The sequence below is a fragment of the Megalops cyprinoides genome, chromosome 2 (assembly GCF_013368585.1).
Source record: "Megalops cyprinoides isolate fMegCyp1 chromosome 2, fMegCyp1.pri, whole genome shotgun sequence".
Classification (NCBI taxonomy): Eukaryota; Metazoa; Chordata; class Actinopteri; order Elopiformes; family Megalopidae; genus Megalops; species Megalops cyprinoides.
Window position 1 is genome coordinate 39,862,787 of NC_050584.1, and position 21,744 is coordinate 39,884,530.

A 21,744-nucleotide genomic window follows, 5' to 3' on the forward strand; every position below is an offset into this window, starting at 1 on the left:
ATCATTTCAACTGTAAAACTGGGGTTGGTAGGTTCCAGTGGTCACTAAAGCGGAGGCATACCTGGTGTGGACTGCTGTAATTCAGATGTCCCCTAACCAATTAATGAACTAAGGAGGACAACATAGCTAAAACAACAAAACCAAATCAGTCATGAGATCCATGAGATAAGAACTGGTCACCAGTGAGTGATGTGAGCATTGCCTTACTGGTTGACCTGCAGGATGTAGAGTGTATCTGGGGGCGTGTCATCTCCAGGCTCCCACTTACAGGTCACATTTGCATACTCCATGAAGACACAAATGAGTCCTGTGGGAGTTAGCCCCGGCTCTGTTGGGGAGGGGACAGAAAAAGACAAACAAGAACTAGACGATTTTTGGTTTGAGGTGGCCAGTTCACCAGTGCGTAGTGACAGACAGGGAAGCTGCAAAAGGCTGTAAGAGATGAAGGAGTACCATTTTTTTACAGGTTATGAAGCAGGGAAAAAAAGACAGCAAAATGTGTGTGTGTGTGTGTGTGTGTGTGTGTGTGTCTGCATGTGTGATGTGTGTTCATATATGCAAAATAAGACTCACTGTTCGCTTCTCCCAAAATCATTCTCAGCACCAGCAATAAAAGTGTTTCTCAGTGGGGGTGAGGCAGAGAACGGGGGCTGTGTGGTCCCTGAAAGTTGCAGGGCGTACTATAGAGGAGGCTTTCCTTTGAAGCAAGGCCAGCAATGTTAGAATAGGCCATGCACTAGGCCATTGATACTGTTTTGATGTCATGTCTCCATGTCTTTCTAGATATAGTATATCCCATATCTAGGTCTGTTTGGGTGTATTGACAGTGTCATAACAGAAACCTGGAACAGATGACTATGTCTTCCAACTAATCATAACAGACTCCATAACAGATACACTGTATCAACAGTGTACAGTGCCTTACAGGTACAGTTTTCCTGCATCTGTGGAAGAGGCATGTTTACCGTAATTGGATCTCTGCATCAAACCTATTCTTCGTACGCTTTCACTCAAGACCAGTCATTTCTCACTGCTAGGTTTTTAAGATGAACAGTAGCTCTAAAGAGGTCAAGTATTTTTCATTTGTGGGACTTACATATGAATGTGTTCTTTATATATACAGCAGTTTTTATTGGCTGACAGAGACAATATCAACCTATCATGGCCGCTGTCTTATAACCGTGTGCAATATATTAAATACTTATATAAAGATTTCTCAAAGTGGGGGTCTATATGACATAATAAGAGTATCAATGGTTTATTTTTATACTATTGTATCAGACCTGCCCCAGCCTTAGATTTTCATCCTGTTTCTTATCCCCATGTTCAAAGGTAATGGCCTATGTAGTCCAATCCCAGTCCACTAGAGCATTGGTTGTCTCACTTGTGCCATTGAGGACCCAACAATCAATCACTTCAACTAGTCCAAGCAAAACTTTCTAATCCTCTATCATTTTTTACAATGAATCCTAAAATCAAATCCAGTACAAATAGCTCATCTGTTGCCCAACTGCTACTGTTTGTATAAAACTGATAAAATGCACCGTGGATGTATTGTTAGATATGCAGTGAAGAGTTGACCATCTGAAACATAGCATTTTACCTGTACAGAGTTGTGATTTCACTGAAACTTACATACTCAGTGCCCTGAGATTTTTCAGTACTCATACAGTCATCTTCATGGTAAAGGGTGCATTGGACAGTGGCCAATGGGTGGACACCACACTTACCGCTTACCAGTAAACTTGGATTTCAATCAAGGTTGTCTTTGAAGAGAAAGCTAAACTGTCCTTTCTCTTCAAAGACAATCCCTCTGATAATATCTTCACTTTTCTTTACAGCTGTCTTCCTCCATAGCCAAGTCCTTTCAGTGGATATATTGGTGCCAGCCAAACTCATGATTAGCAGGATGGGTTTCCACAGTAGATGCACACTGCCCAGTTATCTTGTCTACTTTTGAAAAGTTCACAGACATGCTGTCAACATGGGGCAGAAAAACAAGTTTGGTAACACATGATAACCTAAATCAAACACTGACCTATTTCCATTCTGACAGATTTCCAGCTACACAATCACATTCCCTCTGCTAAATGACAGAGATGCTCACTTACAGAAGGGAATGTTGAGTGGAGACGGCGTGTGCATACCTGCAGAAATGCAGATTCTCAAAGTAAGAAACAGGAGGCCAGCTCTGCAGATCTTCATCATACTCATGGCGTGATATGTACTGTTTCCTGGCTGAACCTAAGTGCAAAGACACTAGACTGATGACCCATCATTTTCTGCTCTCAGGCTCAACTTCGAAGTTTCGAACACCACCGCCAATCACTTTCAATCTCCTGCTGTCTTTCAGCAGTCAGTAAAGTAACAATTACACACATATATATGCTGAGATAGTAGTGGATACTAATGAAGTACATCTTCATTAGAAGTGGTCATTAATGAACAAATAGGTGTTGAAAGAGACTGGGTAAAAGAAGAAGCTTGTGCACTGAGTTTGGTTACAACACTTTTTGGTAATCAGTGTGACCGTATTCTCCCAGACACTGTTTTGTGTATCGTAGTGTGAAACATTACTCCGTTACTATATTTTGTACTAGAGTGTAGATATATTTGTTTGCCAAGTTTTCATTGAAATGTATACACATAGTGTCAAAGGACATTTGCTAGCTGAACAACCAACAACATAGAGTTGCAGAATATGCCCAGTGACAGTAGGCAGAAGCGGAGTCTCAATTTGAAACTGATGCCTGTTAGATTAATAATGTTGTTTTATCATAAAAGGCCTGTTTTCTATAAAATAAGGACTTGTGTCAAAAGCTGTTTTCTTGACTTTATGTTGTTAGAGGGAAAATCAGCTGCACATACGATCATTGAAAAAACATGGAACTGTTTTTCTACACTTGCCTGCTAAGAGAAAATCCCTCTGTATGGTTTAATTAATTCAGTTTGTTGTTGACTGAAAATGAACTTCAATTCATGCATAACCAATGTGTCTGACTGACTCCTACCAAACATCTATTCAAAAACCAGATTCACATACCAATATATCTACAGTGTATGCAGAAAGTATTCAGACCCCTTCACTTTTTTCACATTTTTTATGTTGCAGCCTTATGCTAAAATTGTTTAAATTCAATTTTCCCTCATCAATACTCCATAATGACAATGTGAAAACAGGATTTTAGAAATTTTTGCAAATTTATTAAAAATAAAAAACTAAAACATCACATTGACATAAGTATTCAGACCCTTAACTCAGTCCTTACTTGAAGCACCTTTGGCAGCGATTACAGCCTCGAGTCTTCTTGGATATGATGCAACAAGCTTGGATTTGGGGATTTTCTGCCATTCTTCTCTGCAGATCCTCTCAAACTCTGTCAGGTTGGATGGGGACCATCGGTGGAAAGCCATTTTCAAGTCTCTCCAGAGACATTCGGGGTCTGGCTGGGCCAGTCAAGGATATTACATTAAGAATATCTCTGTACTTTGCTCCGTTCAGCTTTCCCTCAACCCCGAGCAGTCTCCCATTCCCTGCCACTGAAAAACACCCCCAGAGCATGATGCTGCCACAACCATGCTTCACTGTTGGGATGGTATTGCGCAGGTGATGAGCGTTGCCTGGTTTCCTCCAAACATGATGCTTAGAATTAAGACCAAACAGTTCAATCTTGGTTTCATCAGACCAGAGTGTGAGAGTCTGAGAGTCTTTTAGGTGCTTTTTTGCAAACTACAAGCAGGCTTTCGTGTGTCTTTTACGGAGGAGAGGTGTCCATCTGGCCACTTTGCCATAAAGGCGAGATCGGTGGAGTGTTGCAGTGATGGTTGTCATTCTGGAAGTTTCTCCCACCTCCACACAGGATCTCTGGAGCTCAGCCAGAGTGACCAGGGTTCTTGATCACCTCTCTTACCAAGGCCCTCCCCCGATCACTCAGTTTGGTCAGCTGGCCAGCTCTAGGAAGAGTCCTAATTGTTCCAAACTTCTTCCATTTAAGAATTATGGAGGCCTCTATGCTCTTGGGAACCTTCAATGCAGCCAAATTTTTTATATAGCCTTCCCCAGATCTGTGCCTCGATACAATTCTGTCTCTAAGCTCTGCAGGCAATTCCTTTGAACACAAGGCTTGTTTTTTGCTCTGATATGTATTGTCAGCTGAGAGACCTTATATAGACAGGTGTGTGCCTTTCCAAATCATGTCCAATCAATGGAATTTACCACAGGTAGATTCCAATCAAGGTGTAGAAACATCTCAAAGATGATCAAGAGAAATGGGATGCACCGGAACTAAATTTCAAGTGTCATAGCAAAAGGTCTGAATACTTTGGTCAATGTGATATTCCAGTTTTTTTATTTTTAACAAATTTGCCAAAAATTCTAAAATCCTGTTTTTGATTTGTCGTTATGGGGTAATGAGTGTAGATTGATAAAATGAATTTATATATATATATATATATATATATATATATATATATATATATATATAAATGTTATCTGAAAGGGTACTCTGCTTAGAAAAAAATATAAAACAGAAGCAGTTCTACAGAAGTAATGTATACATGTATATGCCATCTCTACTTTTTAAAGTGCAGGATATGCTTTTTAACTGCAGTATATAAAAATAATGAACAAATATCAATTGCAGAATAAAAATGTAATGTTTTCTTAAAATGCACAGTGGAAGATGTCACAAACACCTCTGAGACCATAGATAGATGTGCCTTAGCAATTGTGTGTTGATTGATGGAATAGACATGAAGAATTCTATTATTCCCATGTTTTTCAATAAAGGATATTTTGTATGTGTCAGTGTATGCTTCAGTGAGATGAGCTGTGTGTGCAGAGTAGTGTTACAATGGGATGAGAACAAAACACGAGAACAGAAGAGTGTGCTGTGTTACATGTGGCCAAGTAAATGACTATGCTGTCTTCATTAAACTTAAATTTGATGCAGAAATATTACATTTGATATGTAAGGCCAAGATAAGAAAACAGCACTTCCCCCAGTTACTGGAACAAACACCCTTTGTTTAAACATTTGCGTGTTGATGTGTACACTTACAATGCTGAAATCTCCATCTAACCAATTACTAGTGGTTGCTAATCTGTAGTCTGGATGTAGTCTTTCCAGCAAGCTGTATCTTAGGGCATTGACAAACCAATCTGGGTTTGGCTAAGAAAGGGGGTATCACATGAACTAGAGCCATTTAATGTAAACACATGTCTTCAAAGTTCATTAGTGCTGAAAGTACAGTTTAGTACCATTAAAAGTGAGGTTAACGCCCTGGCGTTGACAGGGGAACTACCCTGTCCTGCAGTTCCTGCATAATTCCATTCGTGTTATTTCATAGTGTGATGGCATTACTGTTATTCTAAAACGTGGAAAATAGTAAAAATAAGAAAGAAAAGTGTGTCCAAACTTTTGATGGGAACTATATATATATATATATATATATATATATATATATGTGTGTGTGTGTGTGTGTGTGTGTGTGTGTGTATGTAGTGTGTGACAAGGAGAGACAGAGAGAGATTGAACCATTTTCACATACCTGCTACCTCTCTCTACTCTGTCTTATTTATTTTATTTTTTTATTATGTGATGTGCCATGTTTGTTTACTTTTCTTGCCCATATTTACTTGCATGTGCAAAACAAATTCAGTATTAATGGTGAATAAAGGATCTGTTCAATGACATACATGCAGGTTTCCATGGATACCCAAATGAAAACTCCCCGGAAACACATTAGTTTGATCAGAGAATGAGCATCCAATTGTTAAATAAACAATTTGCAAGCAATTTTCACTGGTTGCTGACATTACAAGCAGGGTATTCAATAGTATCTTTCTCATCCTCACATTTTTGTTCTCAGAATAACCCAGAGGCACATGGGTAAACAACATATGAAACAGCATCTCTGGTCTTTTTAGGAGTGCATAACAAAATCTCCCAAGGCATCCCAGCCCCCAGGGAGAGGGTATTGCCCTTTTGAGGGTTATTTGTCTGAACTGTAAAAAACAAGCACTTTTTTATTATATTGTTTTTTGGACACATGTATATATGTATATATGTATATATATATATATGTGTGTGTGGGTGTATCTATTTTATTTGGCTTGGATCTATTTTATTTGGCTTGGAGTTAGACAAAGGGATCACACCTGGCTGTGGGCCAAGTTTGTTGACTGTGTACATCATAATCAAAGAAAAGAACACATGGTTTGCACAATCATTTGCACATTTAAGCATGCACTGGCCTCAGGTGCTTCATGTGAAGCCATGTCACATTAGCCTGATAAAGTCATTACCTCAGATTTAATCTGGAAGATTAAGTCTGTTCAGAAAAACTTAAACATGATACTTCAGCCTTTTCATCTGATACGTTATCACTGTGAAAGTGAGTCTTCCTCCATCGTTCCATTAAAACAAGACTCAAGGAGCCTGAACTGTTAATGCAGACAAGTAATTCAAAGATTATAAATTTTTTCTTCCATGGCATTCGCCAAGCACTAATTCCCTCATCTGTAAACATTTCCTTCAAATAAACACACAAGTAAGTAAAGGGTAACACTGAATATTATATTCCATTATATTTATATATTTATTAGAAGATATGTTATGATTTTCAATAAATTCATGGATTGGTTGCCACAGTGTAACAGCTAGAAAACAATAACAATTATGCAGATTAATTGCAACTGTAATCATGTTTTTAGAATCTACTAGCCTGACATTTAAAGATGTTTGTGAAGGAATTCTTTACTCAATAGCACAGAAAGAAAAGATCAAACTCTGAAGCAAGTTCTTGTGCGTTAATTAAAACTGGTTGATGCTTTTCATACGATCATGAAATGTCTGAATACAATGTAACAAGTTTAAATAGCCATAAATGAAACATGTAAGAGAGGCATCATTTGGTAGTTTCTGACATTTTATGGCTCCAATTTACAAAAGATTATCCATTTATAAGCATAACACTGAGATTTTTATATAAATAATGCTTCAATCAAACATGCTACCTATTAATGTTGAAAAATGTTAGCTCTGGAACTGAGCATGAGTTGCTTTTTATAATATTAAAGCAAACAGGCCAAAAAGAATACTCCGATCAGCTGGTAAATCAATACCAAAACCAATATTTTACTGGTTCACCATTGTGTTAAAAATGCTATTACTTCCGCATTCCCTTCTCTGTAAGGACAGATATGCATGTCAAATACTTTGCAGATCACTTATTAACAATTAATTTTGTGCAATAAATATTAGTGACTTCCTTACAGGATGACTCTACTTCAGGACAATACATGCCAGGGGACACACCATGAACCCTGTTCAGTAGAATATGCACATGCCACTCGTACATATACAGGGCTGCAGGATCTCAGACACTAACATCTGCAGCTCAATCACAACCTGCACGCTCCGGTGATATGAGCCTGTCAGTAGCCTCTATAATTTGGTAATGCATGGTAGTACAAAGTAACTGTAAAAACATTTAGGAAAAAGAAAAAAAGCATGGAATGCTACACAGATCAGTTTACTAATTTCATAACACGATAAACTGATCTGAGTATAAAACAATCCAGATTTTTGTAAATATAATATTCTTTTAATATTCTGAGCATTTTGCTTAAATATTTAAATCTGTCCTTTCAAAGGTACAGTAAACGCACTCCCCACTGTCCCCAGTCTCCATCTCAGAAAAGCTTACCTTTGAAAGAGTCTAGTTGTAATCTTCCTTGCTGCTGTGAACAGAGCTGGAGAAATGCCTCAATGAGTGACTGTGTCAATAAAATCAGCTGTGCTTTGACCAATCCCGGCACTGATCTGTACAGTATATTCACTGAGTGCCCATAAAGATGATGCAGGGCTGATACTGAAGCAAACACCCCAACGGAAATGAAACAACAAAAGGATGTGTTTCCTGACATCTTTTAGCACTTTCCACAGATGAGACATTTAAGTCATGTACAAACTTTATAATGCTGCTGCTGCCGCCCTCCACTGGCAGAAATGTATAACAAATAAGAGAGAAGTCTTTTTCTTGGGTTTCATACAATCAAGTAGCTTTTATTTAAACATTCCTGTTTGTGTTAAAAGATTACTAAGCCCATTTTTGTAAGTGAGGGCCCCTTACATTTCTTCAAATCACATAAAAAGGACAAACCTTACACTGATTTGAACAAAACAACTTTATTCTCCATCAGCAGTACTGTAATCTGTTGACACTACGCCCAAGTGTTTCTGCTGTATGTATATATTATGTATGTTGTTTGTGTTAGTTTGTAAAGTGTGTGAAGTGTGTGTGGTGTGTTGATTCCAGTGTTAATAATCAGTTCTATGTGCTATTTAAACATTTCTTGACCTTTTTTCTTTTTTTAAACAAAATATAGTAATTTAAATGTCAAAGCAACAAAAACAAAGCAATACATATTGATAAAAAAAAGCTAAAGGAAGGCAGTGTTTCTTCTCTTTCTGCCTTCCCCATCCCAGCACTCAATAACTCAACACACTTTTAAACTGTAAACAAAAACAAACATTTATCTTAAAATATTCAAGGGGGTACAAAGAAACCAAACACCAATAGATAATAACAAAGAAATTAAATACAGTCCCTCATAGGAGGACAGGACTACTTCCTCAGGTCCCACCACAGAAGAATAGCAATGCACAGAGGGGCACTCTGTATGACTGATCATAGTCAACAGTGCCCCTGGTGGCAGACAGAGATACCTCAGACCAGCAGCATCAATGTAACCTGTGAAGTGGCACAATCTTGGCATCCTGGAATTTCTTTGGATTCTTTCAACGACTGTCCCAAATAAGCAAAGAGACAAATGCTGTAGAAATAATCCACTTCTTTATACAAACAAGTGGAGATACAGACTCGAGAAGGACCCCGAAGCTACATTACCTGAGTAACCATCTATTGAGCGAGTCAGTGAACAATTGGCATTTAAGACACAGTCTGACACATCTGCAGAGGCTAACCTGCAATTCTGGAACAATTATGTTGACTTCATACTAATACAAACATTTCACAAATTGTTTTAAACTTCATTATGAACTGGGATGGCAGATTGCACATTACAAAACTCCTGATGTACAAAGGTTTCTTTTGTTCTGAGGAGCACCTTATTCAAGGACAGCCACTAAACACGTAGCAAGGAAGTATGAAAAGAAAAGAATAAGATGCAATGTGAATGGTGGGTGGGTGGGAAAATACAGAACAGGCTCTAGAACTGTGAAATTCAAAAAATATCCTATGAATATTCAATTAATATATCACAGATGAATTTAAGTAATAATGTAAGTCAGATATGTATATGTTTACTAGCACAGGTGGTGAACAAAGCACATGGGCATCTACTGTGTGAAGTTACAAAGATGCATTTCTGATGAGCATGACTATTAGCTGAGAGTTGTAAATGCACATGTACCTGAAAAAATATTATTATCATATATTATCATCTGGCCTTTTAACTTGAAGACTGACAGTGAGTAATATTTTTGTTAAGAGTTCATTTAAATACATCTTCAACTGGCCAAGTTACAGAGACTGTAAATCAAGAGCTTTGGTGGCAATAAGCTGTGACCTTGTGACCGCAAACATAACCAAGCCCTAAGGATCTGTGAAGACATTTTATGTTAAAGTTATATTATCATATAATTTATAACACAATTTATAAGTTATATTATCAATGAATCAAAATATATTTATAACTGCCAGTGTCAGAAATCAGAGACACCTTTTGTCAAAGGAGGACGGAGCCACAGAACCACAGATGGATGGAAGAATAGGTTAGACATTTTCCAGCTTTCATTGGATAAGGTGCACTTCATGTCTTTGTAGACCCTAGTGATAAAAAACACTACCAGAACAAGAGTAGTTCATAGGGTTTGACTGTACAATACAATAATCTGCTGCACATGTATGTATGTGTTTTTACATTTATAAAAATGGAAAACTTTCATACAGATGGTTTCTGACCAAAAGGCTTTTTTATAGTTCCAGTAAGTAGTCACATAACAAAAAGGATAGTGTAATCACAGTTACTGGTATTGTCATCGATTATGAAACCATTTCGGTGGGGCACAGCCCTAGTCAGCTGGTTTAGTGCATACTTTGGTCGTGGGTCAACCAAAATGGACTTCTCAAGTCCCACTGCAGTGCTAAACTGGGTACAGTGCAGACCCTCTGCAGCCTCACTTTAAGACCACCAAAAGGCCCCGCCCCACCCCTCCCCAGCCCTGCAGCAGCATAGGAGTTCTGCCGTCACAGTAAGCTGCTCTGCTCCTGCAGGACTATGACACACTGCCTCACGGGTCTATGCTCACATCATTCCCCCTTCCACCCTCACGCATTCAGCTGCCACGCGTGGCCCATGAAGGAGGGAGCTGGACAGGTTTTCAAAGGTCTGTCAGCCACGTTTGTGCCGTGTGCCCCTGTGCTACCGGAGGTCCCCCCTTTCACTGTGTGAGAGAACGTGGGTGCTGGACGGGAGGGGGGCGCAGGGCAGGGGGACACAGGAAGCTGCTGATGGCCCCAAAATCTGTGGTGATGGAGGCTGGCATGCTGTCTGTGACGAAGGGTGCCAGCTGCAGCTGATAGAACCCAGGGCCCAGGAGGTCTGCGACCAGAGGACGGGATTGAGGGAGAGGGCTGTCACACAGTCTCTGATCCAGTGAGGCAGGAGGCGGCGCAGGGCAGTCCATGTGGTTGGGGCAGTTTTTAACAGGCTCTCGGGGTCCCTCGTGGGCAGGAAAAGGTGACAGCTGGTGGAACAGCGGCGCCCGGGGTGAGCTGGGCCTGGTGCACCCACACTGGCTCGACACATCCTCCCCCAGCTCGGCACCTGCACAAGAGCCATGTCACACCACGGCTGAGCAAAACACTGACATGGGTCCCTTCACACCGATGCCAAATACACGAGCATTCACATCCAGCATTCACCAATCCAATTATACTCTAATTGTGCAAGACTAATACCCCTTGTTCACAGTAAAGCTGCAACCAGGCTGGTGCGAGCAGGAACCAAAGCTGGCTGAGGCAATACAGCATGGTTTTTACTACATTACTGGCGACCAGAGCTGCAGCACATGACATGGCAAGCATTTGGAAAGCCGATCAAGACAGATGACATTGTGGACTGCCAATTCCTCTGTACTGACAAAGTGAGTGATGCTTATCAGCAGAACTGTTTCTTCTTTTTTTGAATGTAATGGCCAGCAATGGCGGTATGCTCTTTTCTCATCTGATTGGTTTTTAGCACCCAAGGGAGCACAGCTCCACAGCTAGCAGACTCTGCCCTCATCTCACTTGTAGTTCAACATCTGTAATGACAGCAGGCTGGGCTGAAAAAGGAAGTTCTCATTCAACTCAACAAAAAAACATGGAAACCACCCAGAACCTGCACCAGGGGAGGCAGCCTGGTTGCAGTCCGACAGTGTACAAGGGGAAGTTAAAGGCTCCAAAATAGGGTTGCCACCTTTTCGACAAGCCAAAACCGGACACCCCTATGCAATAACACACTTAAAGTCAACGATCTGACCACATGATTTTATTGCATGTATTTCCCCCCAGAGAGAACATTGCCAAAACCGGACAAATGACAGTCATAACCGGACACCTGGACATATAGCCTGGAAACCAGACTGTCCAGGTTAAAACCGGACGGGTGGCAACCCTACTCCAAAATGATCCAAACCAGGGAGTCTGGTTTCCAGTGAACAGCTATTTTGCACTCTCAGGACTAGTGGGGTTAGTGTGTGGTAGCTGTGCCCCATGACGCCGACGTGTCCAGAGGGTGTGGGTTAGTGCAGCTTGTGCTTGGCCCTCTCTCTGCTTTTACCTCTGAGGACCTGGCTGGTGTGTGTGGCCTGTGTGCTGTGAGCTCAGGGCTTTAAGTGAAAGCGGGGCGTTCGTTTCCGCCGGGGACGGCCCTGCAAGTGAGCCGCGCACCTCGGGCTCCCCTCTTCTTCGCAACACGTGAACAAATATAGATTGATGACAAAACAAAATAGACACAAACAAATGGGTCAACACAGAGATGGAGAAACAGATGCAGTGACAAAAAAAAAAAAAAAAACAATAAAATGACTCAAATAATTTTGCATAGTCAAACCGGTACAAACAAATTAGAATACAAGCAATGTAATTAGAATGAGCAATGATAAGAATGAACTAAAAGAGCAGGCAGGGATTGAAACACAGAGCAGGGCATAGGTAAAACCACTGTGACTCCAATGGCAAAACACCAATGGGACTGAGGCTACAGGAAAACAGGCATCACATTAGCAAACACAAACCGTTCATTCATGGCCCTGTTTTAACTGTGTGCAGGCATCAGTGAACATGTACATAAAATATATCTACAACCATTCCATCCAGTCATAGCAATAAAGCATATGTAACCAAATGCTCACATTAATGATTATGCAGACAGCACCTGCACATTTGCACTGCACATGGGCATAACTGCTAACCACTTCCTGTAACCCCCAACCTGTAACTACCCACTTGCCCCTGAACAGCATGTGTTCACGTTCTCTGTGCTGGTCTGTTTCTATTTCTATTGTGCTTAATTATATGTCTTCCATGCACAAGCTGTGTCTATCTTGAAAAACCTCTTTGGATCCCAGAGAAGAATAAGCAGCAGCACTGGGAATTCTGCCCCTGTGAACCTGAATGGGCAGGAAAATTAAGTGTGTTCTGTTTTACCTACGATCTGACTGAAGGAGATGTTGGTAGAGGAGTTGTCCAGGAGACTCCTGGGATAGGACTGGGGGTTCTGTACCTTGCTTTTCCAGGTTAAAGATGTCTGGTAAAGAGGGTGGCTCAGGCTGTGTGGTGGCTAAGGGTTCACAAGGTGAATCACTGGAGTGGCTGCACCCCTCTAGCTCCCGCCCTTCACCATCTTGCTCTCCATCCTCCCTAAGAAGCAGATATCACCATCACCCTCATCACCATCACAGCAAGTACAGTTTGATCCGAGACATGACTACATGACGCATTATTCTGTCCAGAGTAAGTCAGTAGCTGACAAATAGCCTTCTGAAAAGACTCAAAACAGCTGAAGAATGCCTGAAGAAGCCCCATGTCTGTACTGAAAAGCATAGCCATTAGCCAGACTGCCTTCTGAATGACGGGCATAATGTCTGGCTTTGTTTTCTTGCAAGTGTAAACAAGTTCCTATATGTAACCATCTGTGCACAAAGAATTACTGTGCAGAAGAACAAACATGAAGTGATAATTAGTCGTTTCTTTCAATCAAGCGTCCAAGGATATTGTCCTTTCTTTCAATCGACTCTCCAAGGACATTATGTGAAAACAACAAACAAAATATTTATCTGAACTGAAGCAGTTTGCTCATTAAGCAACTTGGCTATTTTCAGAGCATTTCAGCACAGTAAGAGGGGGTGATTCTGACTGCTTCAATGCTTCCTGACTTGGAGCCAAATATCAAAAAATTAACACTTCCAGACACAGTCTGTTCTTACTCACATGGTCCCTGACTGCAGACTGTACTTTTTGCGGCCCAGTCTGGTGGTCTGCTGTGTGAAGTACTCGTGCCGTTCCGACTTTTTCCACATGTAGTAATACTCCACACACTCCCCCACAGAGCGCGTGCGAACCTGAGAGACCAAGGGGAGAAGATGGGGGGAGGGACAGCATTTGTACTGAGGTATGAAGATTTTGGAATACTATTACTCAATTGCATTCATAATTGCTTCCACACAACAAATATCCCAGGTTCTTGTATTCAGGTAAAACACTTTAACTGCTTTTTGCTTTTGATACAGAAACCTACTCTCAGCCAAGCTTGCTACTGGAGAAGAGGATCTTATTAAAATGCATGCTCTTTCCTTTAAACTTATACAGATATGAACCTTTATCTGGTGAAGACAAAGTGAAAACTCTGATTGCGACAAATGAAATAAATGTCTTATTACTGTTTCTGAACCTTGGATTGTTTTGATTTTGTTTTGTTGCTGTATATTTGTGACAATTTTGTTTTGGTTATCAGTGCAGGTTATTATTGTCTCGTGTTTCATATGTAGAGTAACTAGCTTTTTTCATATGTAGAGTAACTAGCTTTTTGAAGATTTTGGCTTGTTTTGGTTTTTGTGTCCATTGTTTTTGATACAGTATCATTTTTACTATTGTTTGTTTTAATTGATTGTTATTGCTGTTGAGTGGATCCCAGGAAGACTAGCGACTACTATGTGGAAGCTAATAGTGATCCCAATACAGAATAAAGAATAAAGAATAAATAAATGTCTATGAAGACAATAAGCTAACAAAAGCAATGAAAAATGATTTCTGCAAAGTTTTCTGTTTCCTTGAAATTTGAATTACAAGCAGGGTGGAAATCTAGAATGTACAGGAATACATGACTGATGCAGATTAAAAAGAATAAAACAACTTCATAGCATATTCTAAAATGTGTGAAGAAAAAAGCATCACTCATATTTTTACTTAAAATTAAAAAGTTGATTAAATTAAGTTTACACACAAGACTGACAGGCAATTACATAATGACAACCCTGATGCAAACAAACAAATTCATTAAACAAACTGATCACAAACTAATAATTGATCACTACACAAACTGATTCAAACTAACCCATCAGGTTACTGCAGCTGAAATGGAAGTGAATATAATAGCAGAATAAGTAGATTCTGGAGGACTGAATACAAGAATCGGTTTTAACACTAGACCCAAAGGTTATCTGGATCTGGGAATTGTACCAAAGCAGTACAAAGGAAAAGTGGATGCTGGGATACATAGCAAAATGTATTTTGTATAACCAGTGGAGGGTATAACTTACTATACAATGCATTCATCAAACTAAATTTCCTGAGTGTTGAGTTCATTTTTGTTCACTACAATATAAAAAGACATTCTTGGTATTCTTGAAAAGTACAAAGAAGGGCAACAAGACTAGACCCTTGCATCAAGCATAAATTATGCAATATAATCCACAGAATAAAAGGTGGAATTTTTGCACCTTTCATGGGCTTACATGGTCTATGGTAAAGAGACTTTGAACTTGTGCTAGCATATCTTACAAGCTATCCATGTCACATACTATGAGTGATGTTGTAATCTTATGCATATGGAATATGTATCTGACTAGAGAGAGAGTATGACCACTATAGTGTGGGACAGGTGTCCCCCAGCACTTAACCAACAGCTGAGGGACTTCTATACTGCAGATTGTGGGTGTTCACTGTTCACCTTATTGGCCTGGATAAGGTGGAAGTTCTTCCCGTGGACCCGATATCCATGTTCAAAATTTCGACACTCTTCTTCACTCCAGGCACATAGCTCCTCTGCACAAAAATTGATACTGTTAGAGGGGAAAGACAGCCCAGAGCTCAGAGCACTAACAAATACAGACTGGTATGCAAGGGACACATGAAAATCACAGTATCCTGCACCGGATGCAACACCTTGCCTTACTGTCTTCAGTCAGCTCAGCAGAGGATTAACCTAGGATGGATACTGCAATGGCAAATAGCGCCACTGGTCACTTAAGATAATCCACAATCAATGTCAAGGACACATGTCAAGAGCGGCATTGTCAGTAATACACAGATTTATAAAGGCTACTGAGAAACCCCAAGAAAAAATATTAAGTACTAGTAAATAAGCTTATTGAAAGGGACAAAAAACTCTTGAACATGCCAAAGCAAGGTTGGTCATGGGTGTCACTCTCACTCTCTCACTCTCTCACTCTCTCTCTCTCTCTCTCTCACACACACACACACACACACACACACACACACGTATATGCACGCACAAAGACACACAGGCACACACACATAATTTGTCCTGAATCCCATGATGGATGGAACCAAAATCTGTTGCCAATTACTAACTTCTTTGAAAGAATTAAAAACTTTTGCTCTCCACAACAAAACACAATGACTGGTTCAAATCAGTGACTCACTTCTTTAATGGCTTAATGGAATGCCTTCCTGCCTTCCAGGACATTACTAAGCCATGTGATTCCTTCACTTAAAATTACCCTTAAATTAACTACGCTGATTTTGTTCACTCAGAATTACCCTTTTCATGGTACAGTGATGGTCAAAACCCAAATGAGCTGTTTATTAAAATTCTGAGTGTGGATTCAATCAGGGGGCTGTTACAACATCATGTTAAATGGAAGAATTATTTTAGCTCTAATGAAGACTAATGAATCTTATGGCATAATGTGATCTCCTCCACCAAACTGAAGATACACTGCTAAATGGTTTTCATGTGCTGTGATACAAAGAGCTACTATTTAGACAGTCCCATCACTACTTCACTGGTCCATAAATGCCCTTGACAATGGTTATGTGGCATTGGAAGGAAATGTTTAAAATAGACGGTCTTACCACTGAACACTTTAATATTAAAGCGTAATCTTCTCAACGCCTCTTCTGCATTGAAGTTGCATTTCACCAGCTCATACAGAGCCTGAGAGAAAAAGCGTGAGAGGAGGGGGAGAGAACATCAATTCTGGAGATACATCACCAATGTTGACCAAAAAGGTCATCACAAAACCGACAGGCTTTGTTTACTTCTTCCGAGTTCCTTCTATCTGAACAGAATAGTGGAGTGACAACAGCACTTCACCTGTTCACTGTCCTTGATAATGTCCCCATTTGTGGGGGTCTCTGCACACCCCTGCTCACCCCCCCGCCTCTGGGCCCGCAGGAGGAATTCCTCCACAGCCTCGGCTGTCAGCGTCCCTGGTGTCCATAGCAGCTGGTCCTCATTCTCATAGGCTGAGGAGAAGGGACAGTAAGTCCAGGAAAGGACAGGTAGCATATGCAAGTTATATGAGGACAAGAGTGGAGGGTGGAGAGTAATGTATCACACATAAAGCTGTATACTGAACAAAATACAAACTAGTATAGCTCTAATGGCATGGGAGGGAGTCACTATTGATGAGAAAATGTTGATGAATGCAGATAAGACAGGGGACAAATGGCCAATATGGGTTACCTCTCTCCTGGTGGGAGTATGTGCTGAGAGGGGGGATGGAGGCCTGGTATTGTGGGCCCACCATGATGTCCTACAAATCACAGCCACATAGTTAATGCACAAGTTGTCCTGTCTTGTTCCTATAGCGGCGCCAGCTATAGCTGTGATCATCTCTACTGCTGTCCGTGCCTCACCTTGCCTCCATCACTGGTCTGAATGAAGCTGCCATCAGAGTCTTCGTCGGAGGTGCTGCCTGAAAAGTCTTTCTCCTCATCTGGAAGGGAGTGGAGAGGAACTGAGAAACAGGGCTAGACAGTACATATAATGCAGAGATAAAAGTAGAGACCAGGACAGCATTAGTTACGTCAACTGCTTCTGCGAACCCTTGAACAAATGCAAAGCCATGGACACTACAGCAGCAAGCATACGCACACTTAATGTACTCATAAGACCATCACATGAGAGTCTCTACATTTTTCTCTGTATCATTGCTACACAGTGGTATGGGACGAAAATGCTTTTTTGTTCCTTGAAAAGGGTGTTGTCATAGGGAAAGGATCCTGCAGACAGAGGTTTGTTGCTCTTTAAGTGCTGAGTGCAGCAGGATTTGGGGTGAGTCATACCTCGTAGATGGCCCTGGAAGAGATCTGAGCCATGTGAGGTGACAGAGGGGGTGAGGTCATCAGCTGATGACTGACTCTCCTCATCCTCCCCCCCTGAGAGCAGATCTTTTGCTATCTGATCCTGTAAGGAACCAGCAATTAATGCCATGTCACCTTATATCCAACCAGCCCTGTTTTTTAACACTCTTGTGAATCGCTTCTGCACTTAGCATTGGCACAGAAGACATAGTTTTACTCTCCCAAATCATAGCCAATCGGGGTTTGTGAAATCAAGAGTTCACACTTAGTTGTAACTCAAGTACTATTTAATACCACACCCTCAACACTGTACACAAGAGACAGGAATTCACAGATCAAATATTTCCATTTTCTCAAATAACTGAATTTTCTGAATAGTACATTGCCACTAAAAGTAGTTTTGTGGTTGTTCAAAGCTGTTACATGGCTCTCAATGGAATATTTAGAAACATAGCTTCTGTAAAAAAAATCACATACCTGTAAATAAGATCTACATTTTTATAATCTATAATATGATGTAATGATCTAAAGATAAGAAATGTTGAAATTATTTTCCTGTTACATCCTCATTGTATAAGACACATTATGCATCATTATGGCTTCCACAATCCAGTCATACTGTGTGTGGTAACATACAATTTGGAGACTTACAAACTGTCTCAGAAAATACTGTTCCAAAAAGAAAAGCTTATTACATGAGTAAGTGAAATGACAAAAATTTCTGGAAATATTTCTAGCATTTACTGGGACCTTCACACCCTTTCAAACCTCTAGGGCTTTAACAGAAAGAGGAAAAGAGCCAGAACTGCACAGAATCACACGGGAAGCAAATTAAGTGATAACGGTTGAATGGCTAACGCTTGCATAAAGAAAGAGCAGCAGAGATGCTTCACGTCCCTGCAAAACTCTCACCTTATCCAGTGTCATGTCAGGCAGGCTGGCCACCAGCTCAGTAGGCTGCCTGTTATGCTCTACAATAGGGTCTGCCACCTCATATCCATACAGTGCAAGCAGTTCCTCTAGGGGCATCTCGCTTCCCTGCAGCAAGAGAAAAAGGAAAGGGGTTCCACAGGGGCCCATTATGGGTCCAGTACTTAATTTATTTGTTTTTGAAAGAGATTACTGCTCCAGTACCTGTGTGGGCCCAAGGCTCTTTTCCAGCTCAGCTATAGACTTTTTCTCCTGCTTAGACTCCTCCTTGTGAACTTCATAGCCGTGACTCAGGATCTCCGCTAGCCTGAATCGGTGTTCCCCTGAGCCCATGAACCAGCTGGGACAGAGACAGAGAGCAGAGCATTGGTGTGTTGAGAGAATGGACGGGATCAGGAAGGTCTTGATCCCTTTTTATCCCATTACTACCCATGTGCCTCCTCGCTTCTATACCTTCCTTTCGAACATCATATTAAAGCCAGTTGAGTGGGAATCAGAATCCCTTTATTTGGAGTCAGAGTTATTTTTTGTGGTCTTAGTCCATACAAGATGATAAATCATGTATTTGCATGCATCATAATACAGATTATATAATTAACATGAAACATTTTTTTACCATACAGTTCTTTACGTCATCACTACAGAAAGTTAAAACTAACTATTTAAGGTTATGAAAAAACCGACGACATTTTTAAATATCACATTACATCTTAGAAGGTAAATCTTCCTGCTGTGGGCTTGTGTGTTGCTTCATAAAAAGTAACATTTAAAAAAAAAAAACACACTGCTCCAAGTGGTGCATTCCTGCTTTTCTTCCTTACTTTTGTATTTATATCCACAACACAGAAATAGGGAGAGGACTTAGAAATAGAGATTAATTAGATAAATTAACAACATTCATGACATCAGCTTTCTCTTATTCTCTGAGGTCCCCAAATGACAAAAAAAAAGTTAAAATAGCCTGTTACTTTTTAATTGTATAGATCTGAAGCAGATCTGAAGGCACTGCCAATCTGATGAAGACAGTGTGATGCTTTTACAGTATTGGTTACAAACAATTCCTTTAAGTATGAGAAAAGTCATTTCAGCATTATGCCAAAAATCACAAAGTAGTTGTTATGATGAGATAAAATGAGTATTAGCATTAGTATTTGACTTGATTCTTGAAGATCCAATTCAATTCTGCCAAATTTTGTGGCATTTTATAGAACTTTCTATATGAAAATCTTTCTATATGAAATTTCTGTAGTTTTAAACGTAGCCTAAAAGTTTAGGCTACTCCTCAGGGCTTCACTGTTGGAGGATAGCAGAAACATACTTAATAAGCAATAGGTTTAATATTAAGATACAACTTTGTTAGCACATACATATTACATGCATATGACAATAAAATATCTATCAAAACTGTTGTGGCAAAACTTCATGACACACTGTCACTCGTCATAAAAAGATGAGTCACTTCTAGATTTCATTAAGTGTGGTAACTCTATGTGAACAGTGGTTGAAAGAAATCTCACACTTACAAGCTATGCATTAACACAAACAACTAAAAACACCGGAATAGCAACATCTCGACACTGAAAGCTAAGTGTAATAACGTTGTACTTTTTAACCAGCAATAAAATGTAGCGACTTGCCAGGCAGAACTAGACCGGGAACTTCTACTGTAACTACTTCAGTACGTCTACCTCACACCACCGTCACCAATCACCAAGTCGCTATCCTAAATCTCTAGGTGCTGAACATTCATGTAAATTATTATTTTAAAACGAAGAAAAATACCTACAACCAAAGTCAGATACTGGCGTTTCACGACGCTGCGAGTCGGATGCTCAGTTAGCAGCCGATCCAGCCAACACGCATGCTTATCTGTGCGCACCTGGGACACTATTCAGCACCACTGTCGAGCCGATCTCGCATTGTTTCCAATAGCGCACTATCTGGCAGACAGGGGATGGTTCTTTAGTTTTAGCATGACGAGCGCCGAGAGGAAACAAACGGAGCAAATACCCCCATCTTTACTCCGTCCAATATGACACCCAGGCTTTACACACTCCTCTATAACCAGCTGATACGACCAACAAAAATGTTATCGAAAACCCAACCCTCCGTAAGCGCACGTACGCAGCATTGTTTAAAGTAATTCAGCAACTATGTTCTTCCCCAACCTTTTCTGCTTTCTTACCTCCGCCATTCCGTTTCTGCGCAGGCAGTGTGGAATGCCCGGATGTTGTAGGTCTACTCTACGAGCCGCTTACTTTATTGCTACAGCGATACAGCTATAACTTGTTGCCAACAAACTTAATATTAACAATAAAATGCGACTGTATGTTTACATATGTAGAAAAATAATAACCTTTACTATTTAAATAAGTAAACATATTTACACCACACAAACCATTAAAGGTAGGTTTTGTCCAAATGTTTGCCCAAGTTGCCCAAAGTTCTTAAGTATCAGTTTTTTCAATTCGTAAAATATTGATTTATATTTTACTATTGATACTGTACTTTTTTCTCTTTTTTGTCTTCTTTGTATCTGTTAAAAGTTTTTGAAATCACTATTAAATAACTAAAAGGCAGCGCCAAATTAACTCCACGGCGATCATTTCTATCAATGTATTGATATGTTGTTAGATGTTGATAGTGCATTTCAGCATATACACACATTGTTAGAGCGATGCCGAGTAATTAGATGTCGATAACAAAACTGAAAAAAAGCTGTCATAGCCTACAAGCACATTAATGAAAAGAAAGTAATAGTGACGTGTCCATGTATCAGAACGTAGCCTACTATAGCCGAATACTAACCGACTGTCACTTCTCATGCGGATAAAATGCAAGGGCAATAATGCTGTATTCAAGTGATCCTCAAAGCTATTTTAATTATACGCAAGCCATTCTCTTTCAGATCCACATCCTCACCTTTTTTCACTTAATGAAGTGGTTTCATGCATGTAGTTCAGAGTGAGTTAGATGCTCTAAGGGAAACTGGAACTTTTAAGGTGTTGCTCTCTGTTCCAAAGGTATGAACATGACTGCGGTAAAACACACGTGCCGTTAAGAGCAACCACACAGCAAGCTTATCTGCTACGTGTCTGAGACAGGATTTCTTTCTAATACTGCCCCAATGTAGCGGAGTCAGCTCTGACAGGTCACAGTACACACATTTGCAGTTGTTCAGTAGGCATTCTC

At 40.2% G+C, this 21,744-nt stretch overlaps 1 protein-coding gene across 1 annotated transcript; it reads right to left on the bottom strand.

The window, feature by feature from the left end:
- Positions 1–10,440: 10,440 nt before the first annotated feature.
- On the bottom strand, positions 10,441–18,780 carry mier2 (mesoderm induction early response 1, family member 2). The gene is made up of 11 exons (XM_036522611.1): positions 18,757–18,780; positions 18,535–18,660; positions 17,605–17,725; positions 17,176–17,255; positions 17,003–17,072; positions 16,631–16,782; positions 16,390–16,471; positions 15,242–15,336; positions 13,504–13,634; positions 12,797–12,933; positions 10,441–10,855 (listed from the first exon to the last, which is right to left on the bottom strand). The coding sequence occupies exons 2-11, from the start codon at positions 18,649–18,651 to the stop codon at positions 10,470–10,472; spliced, it is 1,371 nt and encodes a 456-aa protein (XP_036378504.1). The 5' UTR covers positions 18,652–18,660; positions 18,757–18,780; the 3' UTR covers positions 10,441–10,469.
- Positions 18,781–21,744: the final 2,964 nt, after the last annotated feature.

Excerpts from the sequence above, each read along its gene's own strand:
- mier2 (XM_036522611.1), bottom strand. The coding sequence starts at position 18,651 with ATGCCCCTAGAGGAACTGCTTGCACTGTATGGATATGAGGTGGCAGAC. Across the intron at positions 17,256-17,604 it reads CTTCCAGGGCCATCTACGAG|ATGAGGAGAAAGACTTTTCA; the intron begins GTATGACTCACC and ends ACTCCCTTCCAG. Across the intron at positions 17,073-17,175 it reads AGACCAGTGATGGAGGCAAG|GACATCATGGTGGGCCCACA; the intron begins GTGAGGCACGGA and ends TGTGATTTGTAG.